The 13,640-nt window shown below is 28.2% G+C and overlaps 2 protein-coding genes across 2 annotated transcripts; both read right to left on the reverse strand.

The window, feature by feature from the left end:
• Nucleotides 1–1,463: 1,463 nt before the first annotated feature.
• On the reverse strand, nt 1,464–6,989 carry LOC134834331 (uncharacterized). Its single transcript, XM_063848957.1, has 5 exons — nt 6,690–6,989; nt 5,951–6,034; nt 5,542–5,887; nt 3,670–3,840; nt 1,464–3,602 (listed from the first exon to the last, which is right to left on the reverse strand). The coding sequence occupies exons 1-5, from the start codon at nt 6,871–6,873 to the stop codon at nt 3,470–3,472; spliced, it is 918 nt and encodes a 305-aa protein (XP_063705027.1). The 5' UTR covers nt 6,874–6,989; the 3' UTR covers nt 1,464–3,469.
• Nucleotides 6,990–7,731: 742 nt separating this feature from the next.
• Nucleotides 7,732–13,345, reverse strand: LOC134835768 (beta-alanyl-dopamine/carcinine hydrolase). The gene is made up of 7 exons (XM_063850720.1): nt 13,128–13,345; nt 10,428–10,521; nt 10,155–10,258; nt 8,576–8,918; nt 8,393–8,513; nt 8,015–8,331; nt 7,732–7,951 (listed from the first exon to the last, which is right to left on the reverse strand). The coding sequence occupies exons 1-7, from the start codon at nt 13,212–13,214 to the stop codon at nt 7,851–7,853; spliced, it is 1,167 nt and encodes a 388-aa protein (XP_063706790.1). The 5' UTR covers nt 13,215–13,345; the 3' UTR covers nt 7,732–7,850.
• Nucleotides 13,346–13,640: the final 295 nt, after the last annotated feature.

Raw genomic sequence — 13,640 nt, forward strand, 5'->3', positions numbered from 1 at the left:
CAAAAACAATTTTGCACGATGAGTCATTTCGTTAAGTTCCTTTGGCAAATTTAAGAAATTAAAAAACAAGTCACGTATTTATTTCAAAATTAAAAATATTTATTTTGTACCTTAGAATATTTATTGAAATTATTCTTCGTTGCTGTCTCCATTTTTAATCGATCTGGAACTAGAAAAATGTCGAGAAACGTGCTCAGAGTGGATTCGAATCTCTCAAACCACCAAAACAAATTTCAAGGATGAAAATGTAACAACTGATGGCAAGGACTCAAGAATCCACATATCATCATCACACATTTTGGAACGTAGTGTCTCAGATTGAAAACTAAATTAAGACATCATCGGGCATGTATTGAAAGTACAGAAGCACTCTCAAAGCCCAAATTGAATCAGTTTGCATTGTTCGTCATAGACACTGTTCCAAATGCATTAAGACGATAATTTGGGATATTGTTTTGGAATATAAAGAAATAAAACATTTATAATAAGACTCATTTTTATTTTAATGTATTTTATTTACAATTTTAACTTTTCTTATGAGAAACGACTTACTTATATAATTTTTTTTTCTTCTTTTTGTATAAGCTTTTAGTACTTTAATATTTTATTTCCAAATTTTCACTTCATACAAATCTAAGCAGAACTTATAATTTTTTTTCTTTTTTATGTAAAACTAAATTAAACTAATAAATATAATAAATCAAAATTTCGGTCAATTTATAAAGCTTTTTGTAAAGATATTTTATTCTTTTCATTACGTTTAATATTTACATTTGGAAGAAACAAAAAAAATATAACATGGACTTATGAAAAACAGTTTGTCCATATTGCACAACAAGCTGTATTAGTAAGTCTATTGGGTAAATGGATAGAATAAAATTGAAACATAAGTAACAAAAAAAACAGAAAAAGTACCAATATCCAGAGATATTTTAATTTCTGAGTAAATTTTCTTTCTCACTCATTTAATGTAAGAACCATTTATTTGTTAGTTGCTGTTTTATTCAATTTTTCGAATAAGTGATTATCTGTCTATGCTCGATCGATATGAAACATCAAAGCTGTGCTTAGTTAAAGTTAGTTTTTATTGCAGTTAGAAAAATGTCTCAGATAGATATTTACATATTACATATGTTAAGAAATCACAAAAGGATTTCAATATTCAAATCATTAGCGAAATCATCATAGACATATTTCTAACTGAAAAAAAAACAACTTTGACTTTTATCGTTTTATTAAGTTTTTGGGTTTTTAGTTTCACAATTCATTTGAACAAAATAACAAACGTTCAGATAGATATGGATGGCTCCACCGCGGATCTCAAGATCATATTGTGTAACAAACGTTTAATATTTAATTTGAAGAATCGTAATATGCATTTTTTAAAATTAATATTACTTTTTTAAAAAAAGCGAATGTAAAAAATTCAGCGAAAATTGTTTTCATATATTAAACTTAAAAATTCTATTTCATACAAATTAACATTCCTTCAAAAATCCTCTTTTGCACTTTGCCGATTATTTTAATTTACAATGAAAAAGTTAAAATCGATAGTTTGCACTCTAAATCGATTTGGAATTCATTCCTTATTTGTTATTTTGATAACAGTTAGAAAAATGTCTCAGATAAATATTTATTTCATGTATAAAGAAATCACAAAAGGATTTCTGTATTCAAAAAAACCTAGCACAATCATCATAGACATAATTCCAACTGAAATGAAAATAACTTTTTTTAGTTAGTTTTTTTGTATAAAAAATATAACAGTTAGAAAATGTATCAGAGGTACGATGTATTCATCATGAAGGTTAAGAAACTTTAAAAAGTTCAAAACTCAAACAAGGGCATATCTCGTCATAGACCTATTTCTAACTGAAATGAAATTTTTTAAGGAATATAAAGTATTGTAAAATGAATTTGAATGAAATAGAAATCATATTTATTATGTACATTTGAAGCTTGTCTCAGCGAAGTCATTTTTTACGATCAAGTTGGTTTTTTTGATTGATTTTAAATGAATTAAATATGTTCAGTGTATTCTTATTAGAGTTAGAATATGTAACGTCTCAGATCGTCATCTTATCCATCATAAATGTTAAGAAATCACAAAAGGATTTCAAAACTCAATAGCCAATTAAATCCTCATAGACATAATTCTAACTTAAATAAAAAACAACTTTGATTGCGAAGTCCAAAAATTAATAATTTTTCTGAAGTTGAGGACGAATATTTGATTATCGGAAACTTTCTAGGAATTGGTACTTTTTTACAGCTGTTTGAATAAAAGATGTTAAAACAAATTTAGAATAGAAAACTACTTAAACATTAATTATAACAATAAAGAGTTATCTGTCACGATGACATTTGAGGAAATAAATGAGAATTAATAAATAACGAAAAAATGTTGACAAACAAAACAAAGTGCTAAGTACAAAAAAAAAGTTTATCTGAAAAAAGTCAAATGGTTGTTTCAAATATCGTTATAACATTTTGTAACATGTCTCAGCGAATTTTTTTTACATAATTTTTAAGAAGTCACACAGAGACTCTTAAAATTCAAAGTGTGTCTTGTTTAAGTCGTCATTGACAATGTTCAAAATGCAATAAGATATTCTATTTCAAACAAATAACCTTTTTCTATTTTGTTCAAAAAATAACTTTTTTTGTACCTTGCACTGTACTACAATAAATATAGAAGAAGGGTTTAAACAATAACTTTTTCTGTGAATTTATTTTCGATAGTTTGTCTTCTGTCTGCTTAGTGTACTGTTTTTCGTCTTTATTAGCGTTAGTTTTTTACAAAGGTACCGATATTTTTTATTTCATTTTAATAAATTGATGGTATCTCTACTTGTATTTAAGATATCGAATCACTTCTTAATCTATATCATTTAACTTGGATTTTATAACATTATTTTAACTATTATTTTTTCTTTGTTTTGTTTTACTAAATTTATAAGTGTATTACATTATTTTGGTTTAGAAGTATTAAATAGTATTTCACAACTCGAAATTCTAGCGTACCTTCATATTACAAACTCTACATGTGAAAGATTTGTTCGTTTTTCTATTAAATTCAATCGAAAGTGAAAAAAAATTAATGTTAATTTGCGAACGAAAAAAACTAATTTGATTACTTTTATAAATTTGTCGCAAAATATCAATATTGCGAGATTATAATAGAATTATTTAATTACCAAAAATAATATTTTCTTTTAATTTTTCAATATAAGATTGTGGTTGTCTTATACCATAGTTCATCATAAATATTTCACGATATTTTTCTTAGTTTACCATAAAGGTGTCAAAAAAGTTTTAGTATTATTTTTATCAGAAATCACCATTGCGCGTCAATTGCTTATCTTTTCTCTATTTTATCACGGTTTTTGATTCATGACAGTTCGAGAATTTATTAAATTACCTTGAAACTAAAGCTTAAATTTGATTGCAACGCATGGCTGTTGTTACCTTATTCGTATGTGTATCGAGGTCGTTTTGTGTTGAGATTTGGTGAATCCATGTTTACGTCCAACGGACTAGCTGGACGTTTGCAATGACGCGCAATCTCGCCAGCAACAAACGCATACAACTCTGGTCGTGCTCTTTTAAGATAACAGAAAACAAAAATAAATAAGGGTTGTTGTTATGTGAAAGTCATCTGACACTTACCTGGATCGCAAAGCTAAGGCTTCTTTGAAAGTGTGCAAATCAGCGGATTCTCCGTTTGCTACTGATTGTGAGTTTTCGGTGGCGTTATTCTGAAGACACTGTTGACCACAAATTGGTAATTTATCATCATTAGAACTACTGTGATTGTGTGATTCAGGTTTTGGAGATAAGCTGTAATTTAATAATAGAAAAAATCTTATATTAGCAAGCAGATTTAATTGTAATATGTTTTTTTAACAAAAGTTAATTTCGTCACTTGCCGGTAATAACAAATTTCTCACCAAATAAATTACATAAATACATATACCTCAAATACACCTAATAACTCATAACTTTTATGTTGCTCCTGCGATTCCACAATTCAAAATCATTTTTGGTTATTTTAATGATCAATTTGTCATGATTTTTCTACTTTAAAATAATTTTTTAGTCAATAACAAGCGCACTTGTGAAAGTAGATTGCAAAAAGAAAGAGTGACGTATTCGCATGAATTTAAACTAATCAATTATCAAATATGATTGTAACCATCTTATAACAAGACCTTTTCGTATTTGACAGATTAAATAAAATATTTTGTAAACTATCATAATGTCCCTACCGAAATGACCATTGGAAATTTTCGATCTGGTCTGAAGCTGCGGACAACAATTATTTTTTTCTATATTATATGCATATAATTATTTATAATTTATAATTACTTGTATATAATTTGTATATTATATGTATATAATATACATATAATTTTTATATAAAAATTTTTTATACTAAATATCAAAAATATGAGAAAAAAAGTTCAAATTGTATAAATTAAACAAAAACACTCTTATTGAATTATTTTACATCGATTAATGGTATAATTTTTGATATTTAGTATGAAAAAAAATTTAGATACATAAAAATTATATGCATATTATATACATATTACATGCAGATAATATACGAATTATATACAAATAATATTCAAATTATATACATATAACATACATATAGGTAATATAGAAAACATAATTTTGTCCGCCACATGATTAAAGATCAATCAGATTTGATAAAAAAAAAGAAGATGCTCAAATATACCTATGTTCATTTATTTGAATATCAAATATCTAGACTATGACTCTACAAAAAGGCTTTTACGAACTTTGATCTCAATATGTAGTTTTTGTTGGTCTGGTCCGAAAATTTTGTGCCAGAAATTTTTTTTCGTCATTTAGGCCGCTCCAAATGAAACTCAATAGTTTTGTCCAAAATTTTTGAAATAAAAATGGGGGGGGCAAAAAAAAAAAAAATTTGAAATACTTTTTTTCATACAAAATACGAAATTTTTCAAAAATTTTTGATCGTTAATAAATATTATTATTGTTTTGAGTTTTTTACATTGATATTTGTGTATTAAAAATTGATTTAAAACAAAATTAATTAAAATTGAAAAAAATTAATATCATAAAAATAACTGTCAAAATTTTTTTGAAAAAAAAAAAATTCAATAATTTTCATGAAAATTAATTTTTAAAGAAAATTTTATGTCAAAATACGATTTTTAATACAAAAGTTACTAAAAATTGAAAAATTTTATTGAAAATTTTTTAAAAAATTATGAAAATACACCAAAAATCGGAAATTTTTGATGAAATTTTTAACTTTTTTTTTTATTTTGCCCCATTGGATTTTCGAAAATAAAATGGGGCATCGGACAAAACTATTGAGTTTCATTTGGAGCGGCTTTAATACATCTTTGTCGATAGTTCTAACATTTTTTCAATAGACTCTTACAAAATGGGTCTTTTTTATGCACCATGAAAAAATTAGTATATGGAACATATACTACAAAAAATATTAATTTGAAAAGATTATGTCTTATCTACTGGACTTACCGCAACTGATGCAGTCGTGTACTGTTATTATTGATTCCTGTGTGATTGTAATGATGGTGGTGGCTATGGTTTTGTTGCAAGGGGGCTGCTGGTGGCCACATGAATGCCACTTGATGATTGTGACCCGTTGTGTGTTGCATGTTGCTAAAGTTGCTACTATTGTTCAACTGGTGGTGATGATGATGCGCAGATGGCAATGGCTTCCCAGCAAGGTATGCTAAGAGATCGTCACGTCGTATGTATCGTCGTTTCTTGCTACGTGCCCACTCTGCAATTTCCTTATTGCGTCTTTGGTATCCAACCTGAATAGCTAAATCATTGGAACGTTTCATTCCATCACAGGATTCTACGAAATAAATTTAATTTCATTAAAACTCTCCTAATTTCAATTAAAATTCTCTCTCTTTACCTTTATACAGTTTTGTCACTGTACCAGCGGCAGTTTGAAAGGGTAACCAACAGCTTGCAGTAGGCTCATTAGTCAATTGTCGATCTGAAAGCAATAAAAATGAAAATGTAGTGAATATTTTTCTTTTACTCGCAACGACGTGAAAACTGCATCCAATTACGCATCGAAACGAATTCACACACACATATCGTTGCACAATACACAATAGCTACTACCTAATACTGCTCACAAATAAGAACGAAGAGAAAATACAAATAAAAATGTACGACGTCATTAATTCCAATATAATTTATTATCCTGTTTTGGCTGGTGTTCAAAATATTTATGTTCCCTTTTGTATTCTCGACGCAAATGCATGCCGTTTTTGCTCGAGACTGTCTCTAATTTGGGCAAATTTTGATCGATTTACGTATTGTTTACGTTAATGACGACTAACCAAAAATGAAAGAAAAAAAAACAAAAATGGCAGAAACATTTTTTTCCGAGTGGAGAGACTCAGTCGTGCTCATTTCTATAATTTATCGATGACGATATTTGATAAAAATTCACACCTAAAAGACGGAGGAGCAGCAAAAAACAACTCAAACGAGAATGAGAACGAGAAAAAATATACACAAAGGAATTTGTTGTTGTCGTCGTGTATGGGTTTTGTGTGCGACGCTACGTCGCGGAACAGATGGACAAAATGGCCTTGAATGAGTTTTCCCTTGGAAAATGTCACATTTTCGCATGCACTTACCTTTGTACAATTGTGTGATGTATTGTGCCGAGTCCTGGAAATATGTCCAAATGCTCTTGATTGACTGCTCCTTCTCCTTGTCCAAACGAGACCTGGCGATTTCATAATCGTCATCTACGTTCTGCAGAAATTCTTCCTCGTGATTCGTCAGCCATGCTGAATCCTCGTCGTTATTCACTTGCATTGCTCGATACACTCGCGATTTTTAGTGTTTTTTGCACAATATTTCACAATTTTCCGTGTGAAAAGGTGGATTTTCCTCTCGGACCTTTTGTCGTCTTGCTCGCTTCAACGACCAGATGTTCCGGATTTCGGAAGAATGTCCTTTTCAAAAATCGCCACCAGCTAATTCATGAAACGATTGGATTAGCTTGAGGCAATTCGTTATCAATTTCATTCGTCTCAATTGAATTGAGCTGATTGAATTAGCATGGTGTAATTTTTCATCAATTTCATTCGTCTCATCGAATTTGATGCGCGCGACTGGTAATTTGTAACAATTTGACTTAATTTTCACATTTTCCATTTGAATAAATTTAATATTTTCATTATATTTTAATTTCTAAAATAAAATGATAAAATAGGTATTTTTAACTTTTATTTATTTTATTATCGATCCATCCAGGCATTTAACATTTTTTTTTTAACTTGAACTTAAAATTGAAGAAAAATCAAACTTGAAATAAAAAAGGATTGTATTTTATATTCTAACTTTTTTTCAATCAAAAAATTTCCCCGTTAATGAATTTTTAATTTTCTTCATGAATTATTTCGATTTTGGTTGAAAAAATTAAAACAAATAAATTTTTCCCCAAAGTCAACTGTATTTTTTTAAAGTTCTTAATTAAAAAGTAATAAATTTTATTTCAAAATTACAGATGGTAAATCAAGAACCAAAAATCACTGTCAAAATTTTCTCTTTACTTACATTCAAAATGAAATCTGAACAAAGAGTAATGAGAATTTTTATTTCTAAAAATTTTTGCCATATACCTTCACTTAGTTATGAGAAAAATTTATCGCTATATTAAATAAATATTCGGAAAAATAATGTTCAAACTACAAAAATGTAAGCGGTACACATAATTTTATTGCTCAAGCTATAATCTTTCAGATTAGTTTTAGTATTAAATACATATTGCATGTTATATTCAATTCAATTCACTTTTCCTTGATGAACAATGGTAGGACAACAAGTGGTTCACTTGTCTTTGGATTGTCAGAATACAAAGTCCATGTCCGATTAACACAATCGAAAATTCCTTAAGAAAAAACATAAAATTTAATCCAAATTTAAAAAAGAAATAGTCCAATCCACCACTTACCAACACAAATAGTTTTAATAAAAGCATCAGGTTCGTCTCTAAAAACGCGATGTCCTGTCGAACTTGTATCCCCGAGCATTTGAATGACATCATTACGCGTCTTTGGAGCATCGAAAGATTTTGTAAATGTAACCATGCGATCGTTACTCGATTCCACGATCATTCCGCCAACTTCTTCCACCGGAAGTCTGAGATACTTGTTACAATGCAATATAAATTCACCAGGACTCGCAGTCAAGACATTGAGTTGTGATTGATCCGTTCCTGGAGATGCAGGACCCATTTCAGCATTATGGAATAAACGATTTCCTTCTTGTCTAAAATTTAATAAAAATATAGTGAAAGATATTTTCTAAAAAAAAATTAAAATTAACGTACTTTAAAAACGTCATATTGATGGAACAACCATCAGCCGCCCCAACTCCAAAGTCTCGAATTATTTTTTGCGCTTTCTCAAAGTTATCGGCTGATAATAAAGCACGTGTTATAAAATGTCTAGCTGTTATTACAAAAAAAAAATTAATTTATCATCAGATAAACATTGTAATAATAATAACTCACGTGTCTTTCCACTATTCAAACGCTTTGCGCTCAACGTATTAATCGAAAACACCAATCCATGATGATTGTAATTCATTGTATATCCCGGCAAGTGTCCGGCATAGCAAAGTGAGGTAAATCGTTCCTCCGTAACATTGTATTTGCCTTGTGGCCCGGGTGATACAATGTGAGCCGACACAAAGTAGTAATGATTTAAAGTCTCGGCGAGTGCATCCTCCGTGTGTCCCAATATTTGTTGATCCTTTTCATTCACGCAAATTGTCGAACATCCAATAGGTTGGTCCGTTGCATTCTTAGATTGCACTACATTCGGCAGGATCTCATCCATATGCAATAAGAAAAGCTGCAATGAAATGCATATTATATCATCATCAATTTTATTTTGTACTTTTTCAAATACTTTTTTTTTTTTTTAATTTTAGTTTAATATGATGCAAAGTGGAATAGATGATAAATCCATCACTTGCTTACAAGTGTCACGCTTTTAGCATGTTAATTGTCATATTGAAACATTAACACACATTTTCTGTAGTTTAATGCACTCCGGTTATGACAACTCAACCAGCAATGACCCTGGCATTCATGCACTTGGTTTTGTTGCATTAGACAGGAGCCGTTTTTTGTTTTATGGAAATTTTTTTAACGTGTTATGAAAAATTAACTCTAAATTGTCGTTAAAAAATGCATTCGTCTATTTAATGATAGACGAACGCATTTTTATTCATGATTCGCACTTGTACAATTTAATTGCTGTCAAGCTGAGTAACAATATGGAATCAGCAAATAATTAGTAATTTACTCGCCAAATGATACTATTTAGTATTCCAAAATAATTAGTGCTTATAAATGTGTTTTTATAACTAGATAAGTAAATAAATTAATCAATGATAGTTATTAAAAAAATAACATTGTTGAAAGTGAGATGTTAGTTCGATTTGTGACACCTGTCTAACCTTGTTGAATAATGAAACTTAAAAAAAGAAGTTAAATTTTTAATCCTCCGAAAATATGTGATAACATTTAAGAGTCAATTAATCTAAATTTTCTTAAAATATTGCATGTTAATAGATTGTAAAAATTAATGATTGCAAAGATTTATAAGATAAGTATTGCATATATACTATTTGTTAATAAAGTAGTTAAGATCTTTTAACAAGGTAACATAATTTATTCATACTTTGAGTGTTTTAACGGGGTATTGATGTCACTGTCAGAACATGTCTGGTGCATGTGGTTAATTATAATTTTACTTTAATTAGCAGTAGCCACATGTTTGACATGATTGGCAAAACTCATGTTATAGTCAAGTTCAATGTTAAAGTTATTATTCTTGCGGAGTTAGAAGATTTAAATTAATGATAGTTATTATTCTTATCGAAAAGTTCTAAAAATATGATAAAAGTTTTTAATGTCTAACAGGAAGCTGTAATATTAATCACATGCACTTAATCAAGGAATCGCATTGAAAAGTAAAAAAAAAACATTTAAATATCTGGTATAGTAATAAAAAAATATTAGTTCAATTTCCTATGTTTATTGCTTGGTCATATTTTACGACACCTACTCAAAGTACTCTTACCTTATGAAATTCAACTTGAGCTCCATCTGCAGTTCCCTCTAATTCTTGTACGTATTGTGGAAACGATTTTTTCACCGATTCTAAGGTTTCATTGTAGACTTTACCTGCAAAAGGAATAATTTATCATGCATTTTATGCTAGTCTCGCAGGAAAAATTTTTACATATGAACAGGTCATTTACATAATCAATAAAGTAAAAACTTTGAATAATAATGGCTACGTAATGTTTTAAGTGGATTACTATGCAAGTATTTAGATTAGAAGCAAACTTACGTCCTTCAGGGGTATTATACAGTGGTAAATATGACTCATTAAGTGGGCCAGACAGTTGCAAGAAGTTTTTTATAATTGCTCCAAACGTACGTCCCTAGAAATAAAAGAAAAAAATAATATTCAGACGGTTTTTTTTAAAAAGATTTTTATAATTTCGTTAAAATACTATCGATTTTGATACGCTACAGAAATAAATATAAAAATAATTTACAGGCGAAGCCATACATTTTCATTTTAATAGGTTGCGACATTGTAATGAAAAAAAAAACTAGTTCGTAGTTTAAACGCGTTTAAGGAAAATTCCGCAACATATCATGTTCTATTTAGAACAACATTTTAATAACTTCTAACTTATTTGATGTATTAATTAATTATTAATTAATATAATATAATTATCAACATATTTAACATATTTATATTTTTTATTTTACAAAGTAGGAATATTTTTCCATGTGACAATGTATCAGTTGAGAATTCGTTCTGCTAAAAATTAGCTGCCCCATCTTTTATCTAAATAATTCAAATTTATGCGTTTCTTTAAGTTTGTGTAAGCATTTTCAATTAATAAATGTATCACTTATGACAAGTAGATTTAAGACCGCTCCAAATAAAAAAAACTCAATATTTTTATCTAAAAATTTTAAAAATTTAAGATCGAGACAAAAATAATTTTGTAGAAGGATTTTATTTTTCATGTTTTTTTAAGAAGGCAAAAGCAAATTTCGTTATTTACTTTTTGCTTTTACTTGAGCAAAATCAAAATTCAAAATTTTGCTTTAAAGCAAGAGTCAAATAACAATTGCTTTTGCTTGAGCAAAAGTCAAAAGCAAAATGTATTTTTCAAATTTATGAATGACCGCTCAAAAAAAAACTCAATGTTTTTATCTAAAATTTTTGAAAAAATTGAAGATCGAGACAAAAATAATTTTGTAGAAAGATATTTTAAGATTTACTTTAAGAAATGATGATTTTGCATACATTACAATGAAATTCCAATAAGATAAAAAATATTTAAATTCCTTTTCTTTTTAAACAAAACGTTCTTTTCTATAAAATTTCAATGACGATGAAAAAAAATATTCGAACATTAAAATTTACAATTACCTATTTTTTTTTAAATTTTAATAAAAACTAAAAAAATGCTAATTTGCAAAAATAAAATAAAAAGTTTTCGAATAATTTGACAAGTTATTGAACCTTTTTTAATTATTAATTTTTGCCCCACTTGAGTTTAATATTCTGCTTCCTACATTGTGTAAATTTTAAGTGTTAAACAAATGTGTACCATCAATAAGGTAAATAATATTGAAAAACAAATAATAAAAAAATGACGAATTTTGTAAAAAAAAAACTCAGCTTGAATGCATGATAAAATTGAGGAACGTGATTTATTGTGTGTTTAAATGTTCTACTTCTTTTTATGATAATTGAATAATTACCTATATATTAATATTATGTGCAAAGATTAAAGTTCTCACAAATAGTATTTTGGATTCTCCCAGTTTTTATAATATTAACAGTTTCAAAGTGTACGAAAACAAAACGAGTTTTTTACTCTCTTTAACTCCGTTTCAGTGTTTTACGTAGATAGAAATATTCTTCTTGTTCTTCAGGTTTTTGTTCTTTTATAATTTTTTTTATTAGAATATTTCATTCAACCTTGCATTTACTTGAGTTTTATCGTTTGTATATTTCGAAGATAGAATTATATGATTTGGTTGGGCACAACACGTTTTTGCAAGAAACGCAAAGTTATAAAATGAAGTCATTGAAAGATTATTTATCTTCTCCACGAATGACATGATTTTCTGAACGATTTTTCAATTTACATGATTTTCGTACAAATTTTCCGCAACACTGACACTATATAATGATAGTAATAATTTTGTTAGACACAGAAAAAAGTCACTATTAATCTGTGATGCCATCAGACAGATGTGCATTGTAACTTTTTTTCTCGGTAAATGATTTCATCAAAATTGCTCGTGTTAATCCTGTAGGCAATCAGTGCATATATTACGACTCAATCAAAATGTTTATACATGCACGACAATATAATAGATTTCTCATTATACTAGATTTTCTTAAAATAAAAGGAATTAGAAGAAATTTAACGACACATTAATAAAAATAATGAGACATGATTAGAGACATGTGAATATAAACAGGTGTGCAAACTATTTGATTAAAACGGTAACTCTAATCTAACCGTGACATAATTTAATCTGATACTGTTCTAAATGCAAGTCTCGATTTATGTTAATTGCATTTTTTCATGTCCCTTTGTAATATAGTTCTAAATAGGATAAGAACAGATAATCGTGATTTCCATGCATTGTCATCATAGAACACCCGTTAATGTGTTCTATAAATGCATTTACTTTCATAATATTAATAATGACGATAGTAAATCATGCGAAACAAGACGGAAAATATTTTTTTACGTTTAAGGTCTTTGTCAATCCTTTCTTTTTCCTTGTTTCTGTTTAAAAAAAAATGTTTTTCTACGTAATTAAACCCGAGTTTATCTGATAAGAATTTTATTTTGCAATGTTTTTTTTATTCAGTTGCAAAATTTCTTATCAAAAAGATAAGTTGAGCAAATGTTTTATTCACATGATTTTTTTTTCGTGATTGCACTGAGATAACTTTATTTACATAACAATATTTTTTTAACTAATTTGGATATTTATAACATACCACATCATAACCGACATCGTAGTGCGTTCCTCTGGTATAAATAATTGGGATGCATTGTCTTCGTGGAATATTTTGCGTAACAGGCATTTTCTTTTAGTTCTTTTGAACTTTGATTTTTAGAATAATTTTTTCACCGAAAACAAAGGTATTTTATTTGTTTACAAAATGCTTCGTAACAACAGCAACCGAACCGCTAGAAAACAAAGGTCCAACTAAGCCTGTTCAAATGGTCTGTGTCAGTACTTAAATAATATTTTGCCGCGTATATTTTGCATACAAAAGTGTGAGCAGAGTAATAGTACGACAAACTGATATCACCGCATACACCCAAGTTTTTACTCACATTATATTTTTATTTATTTTTTACTATCATACGTCGTTCGGCCGTTGAATGAAATGGCAAAGCTATATGATGTAGTGATGAGAAATACGTCATTGAACATATGTTTTACACTTCATTGTTGATATATTATACACAAACGATGAAGCCGACAAATCATGTGTATTGGTGTT

The sequence above is a fragment of the Culicoides brevitarsis genome, chromosome 3 (genome assembly GCF_036172545.1).
Source record: "Culicoides brevitarsis isolate CSIRO-B50_1 chromosome 3, AGI_CSIRO_Cbre_v1, whole genome shotgun sequence".
Taxonomy (NCBI): Eukaryota; Metazoa; Arthropoda; class Insecta; order Diptera; family Ceratopogonidae; genus Culicoides; species Culicoides brevitarsis.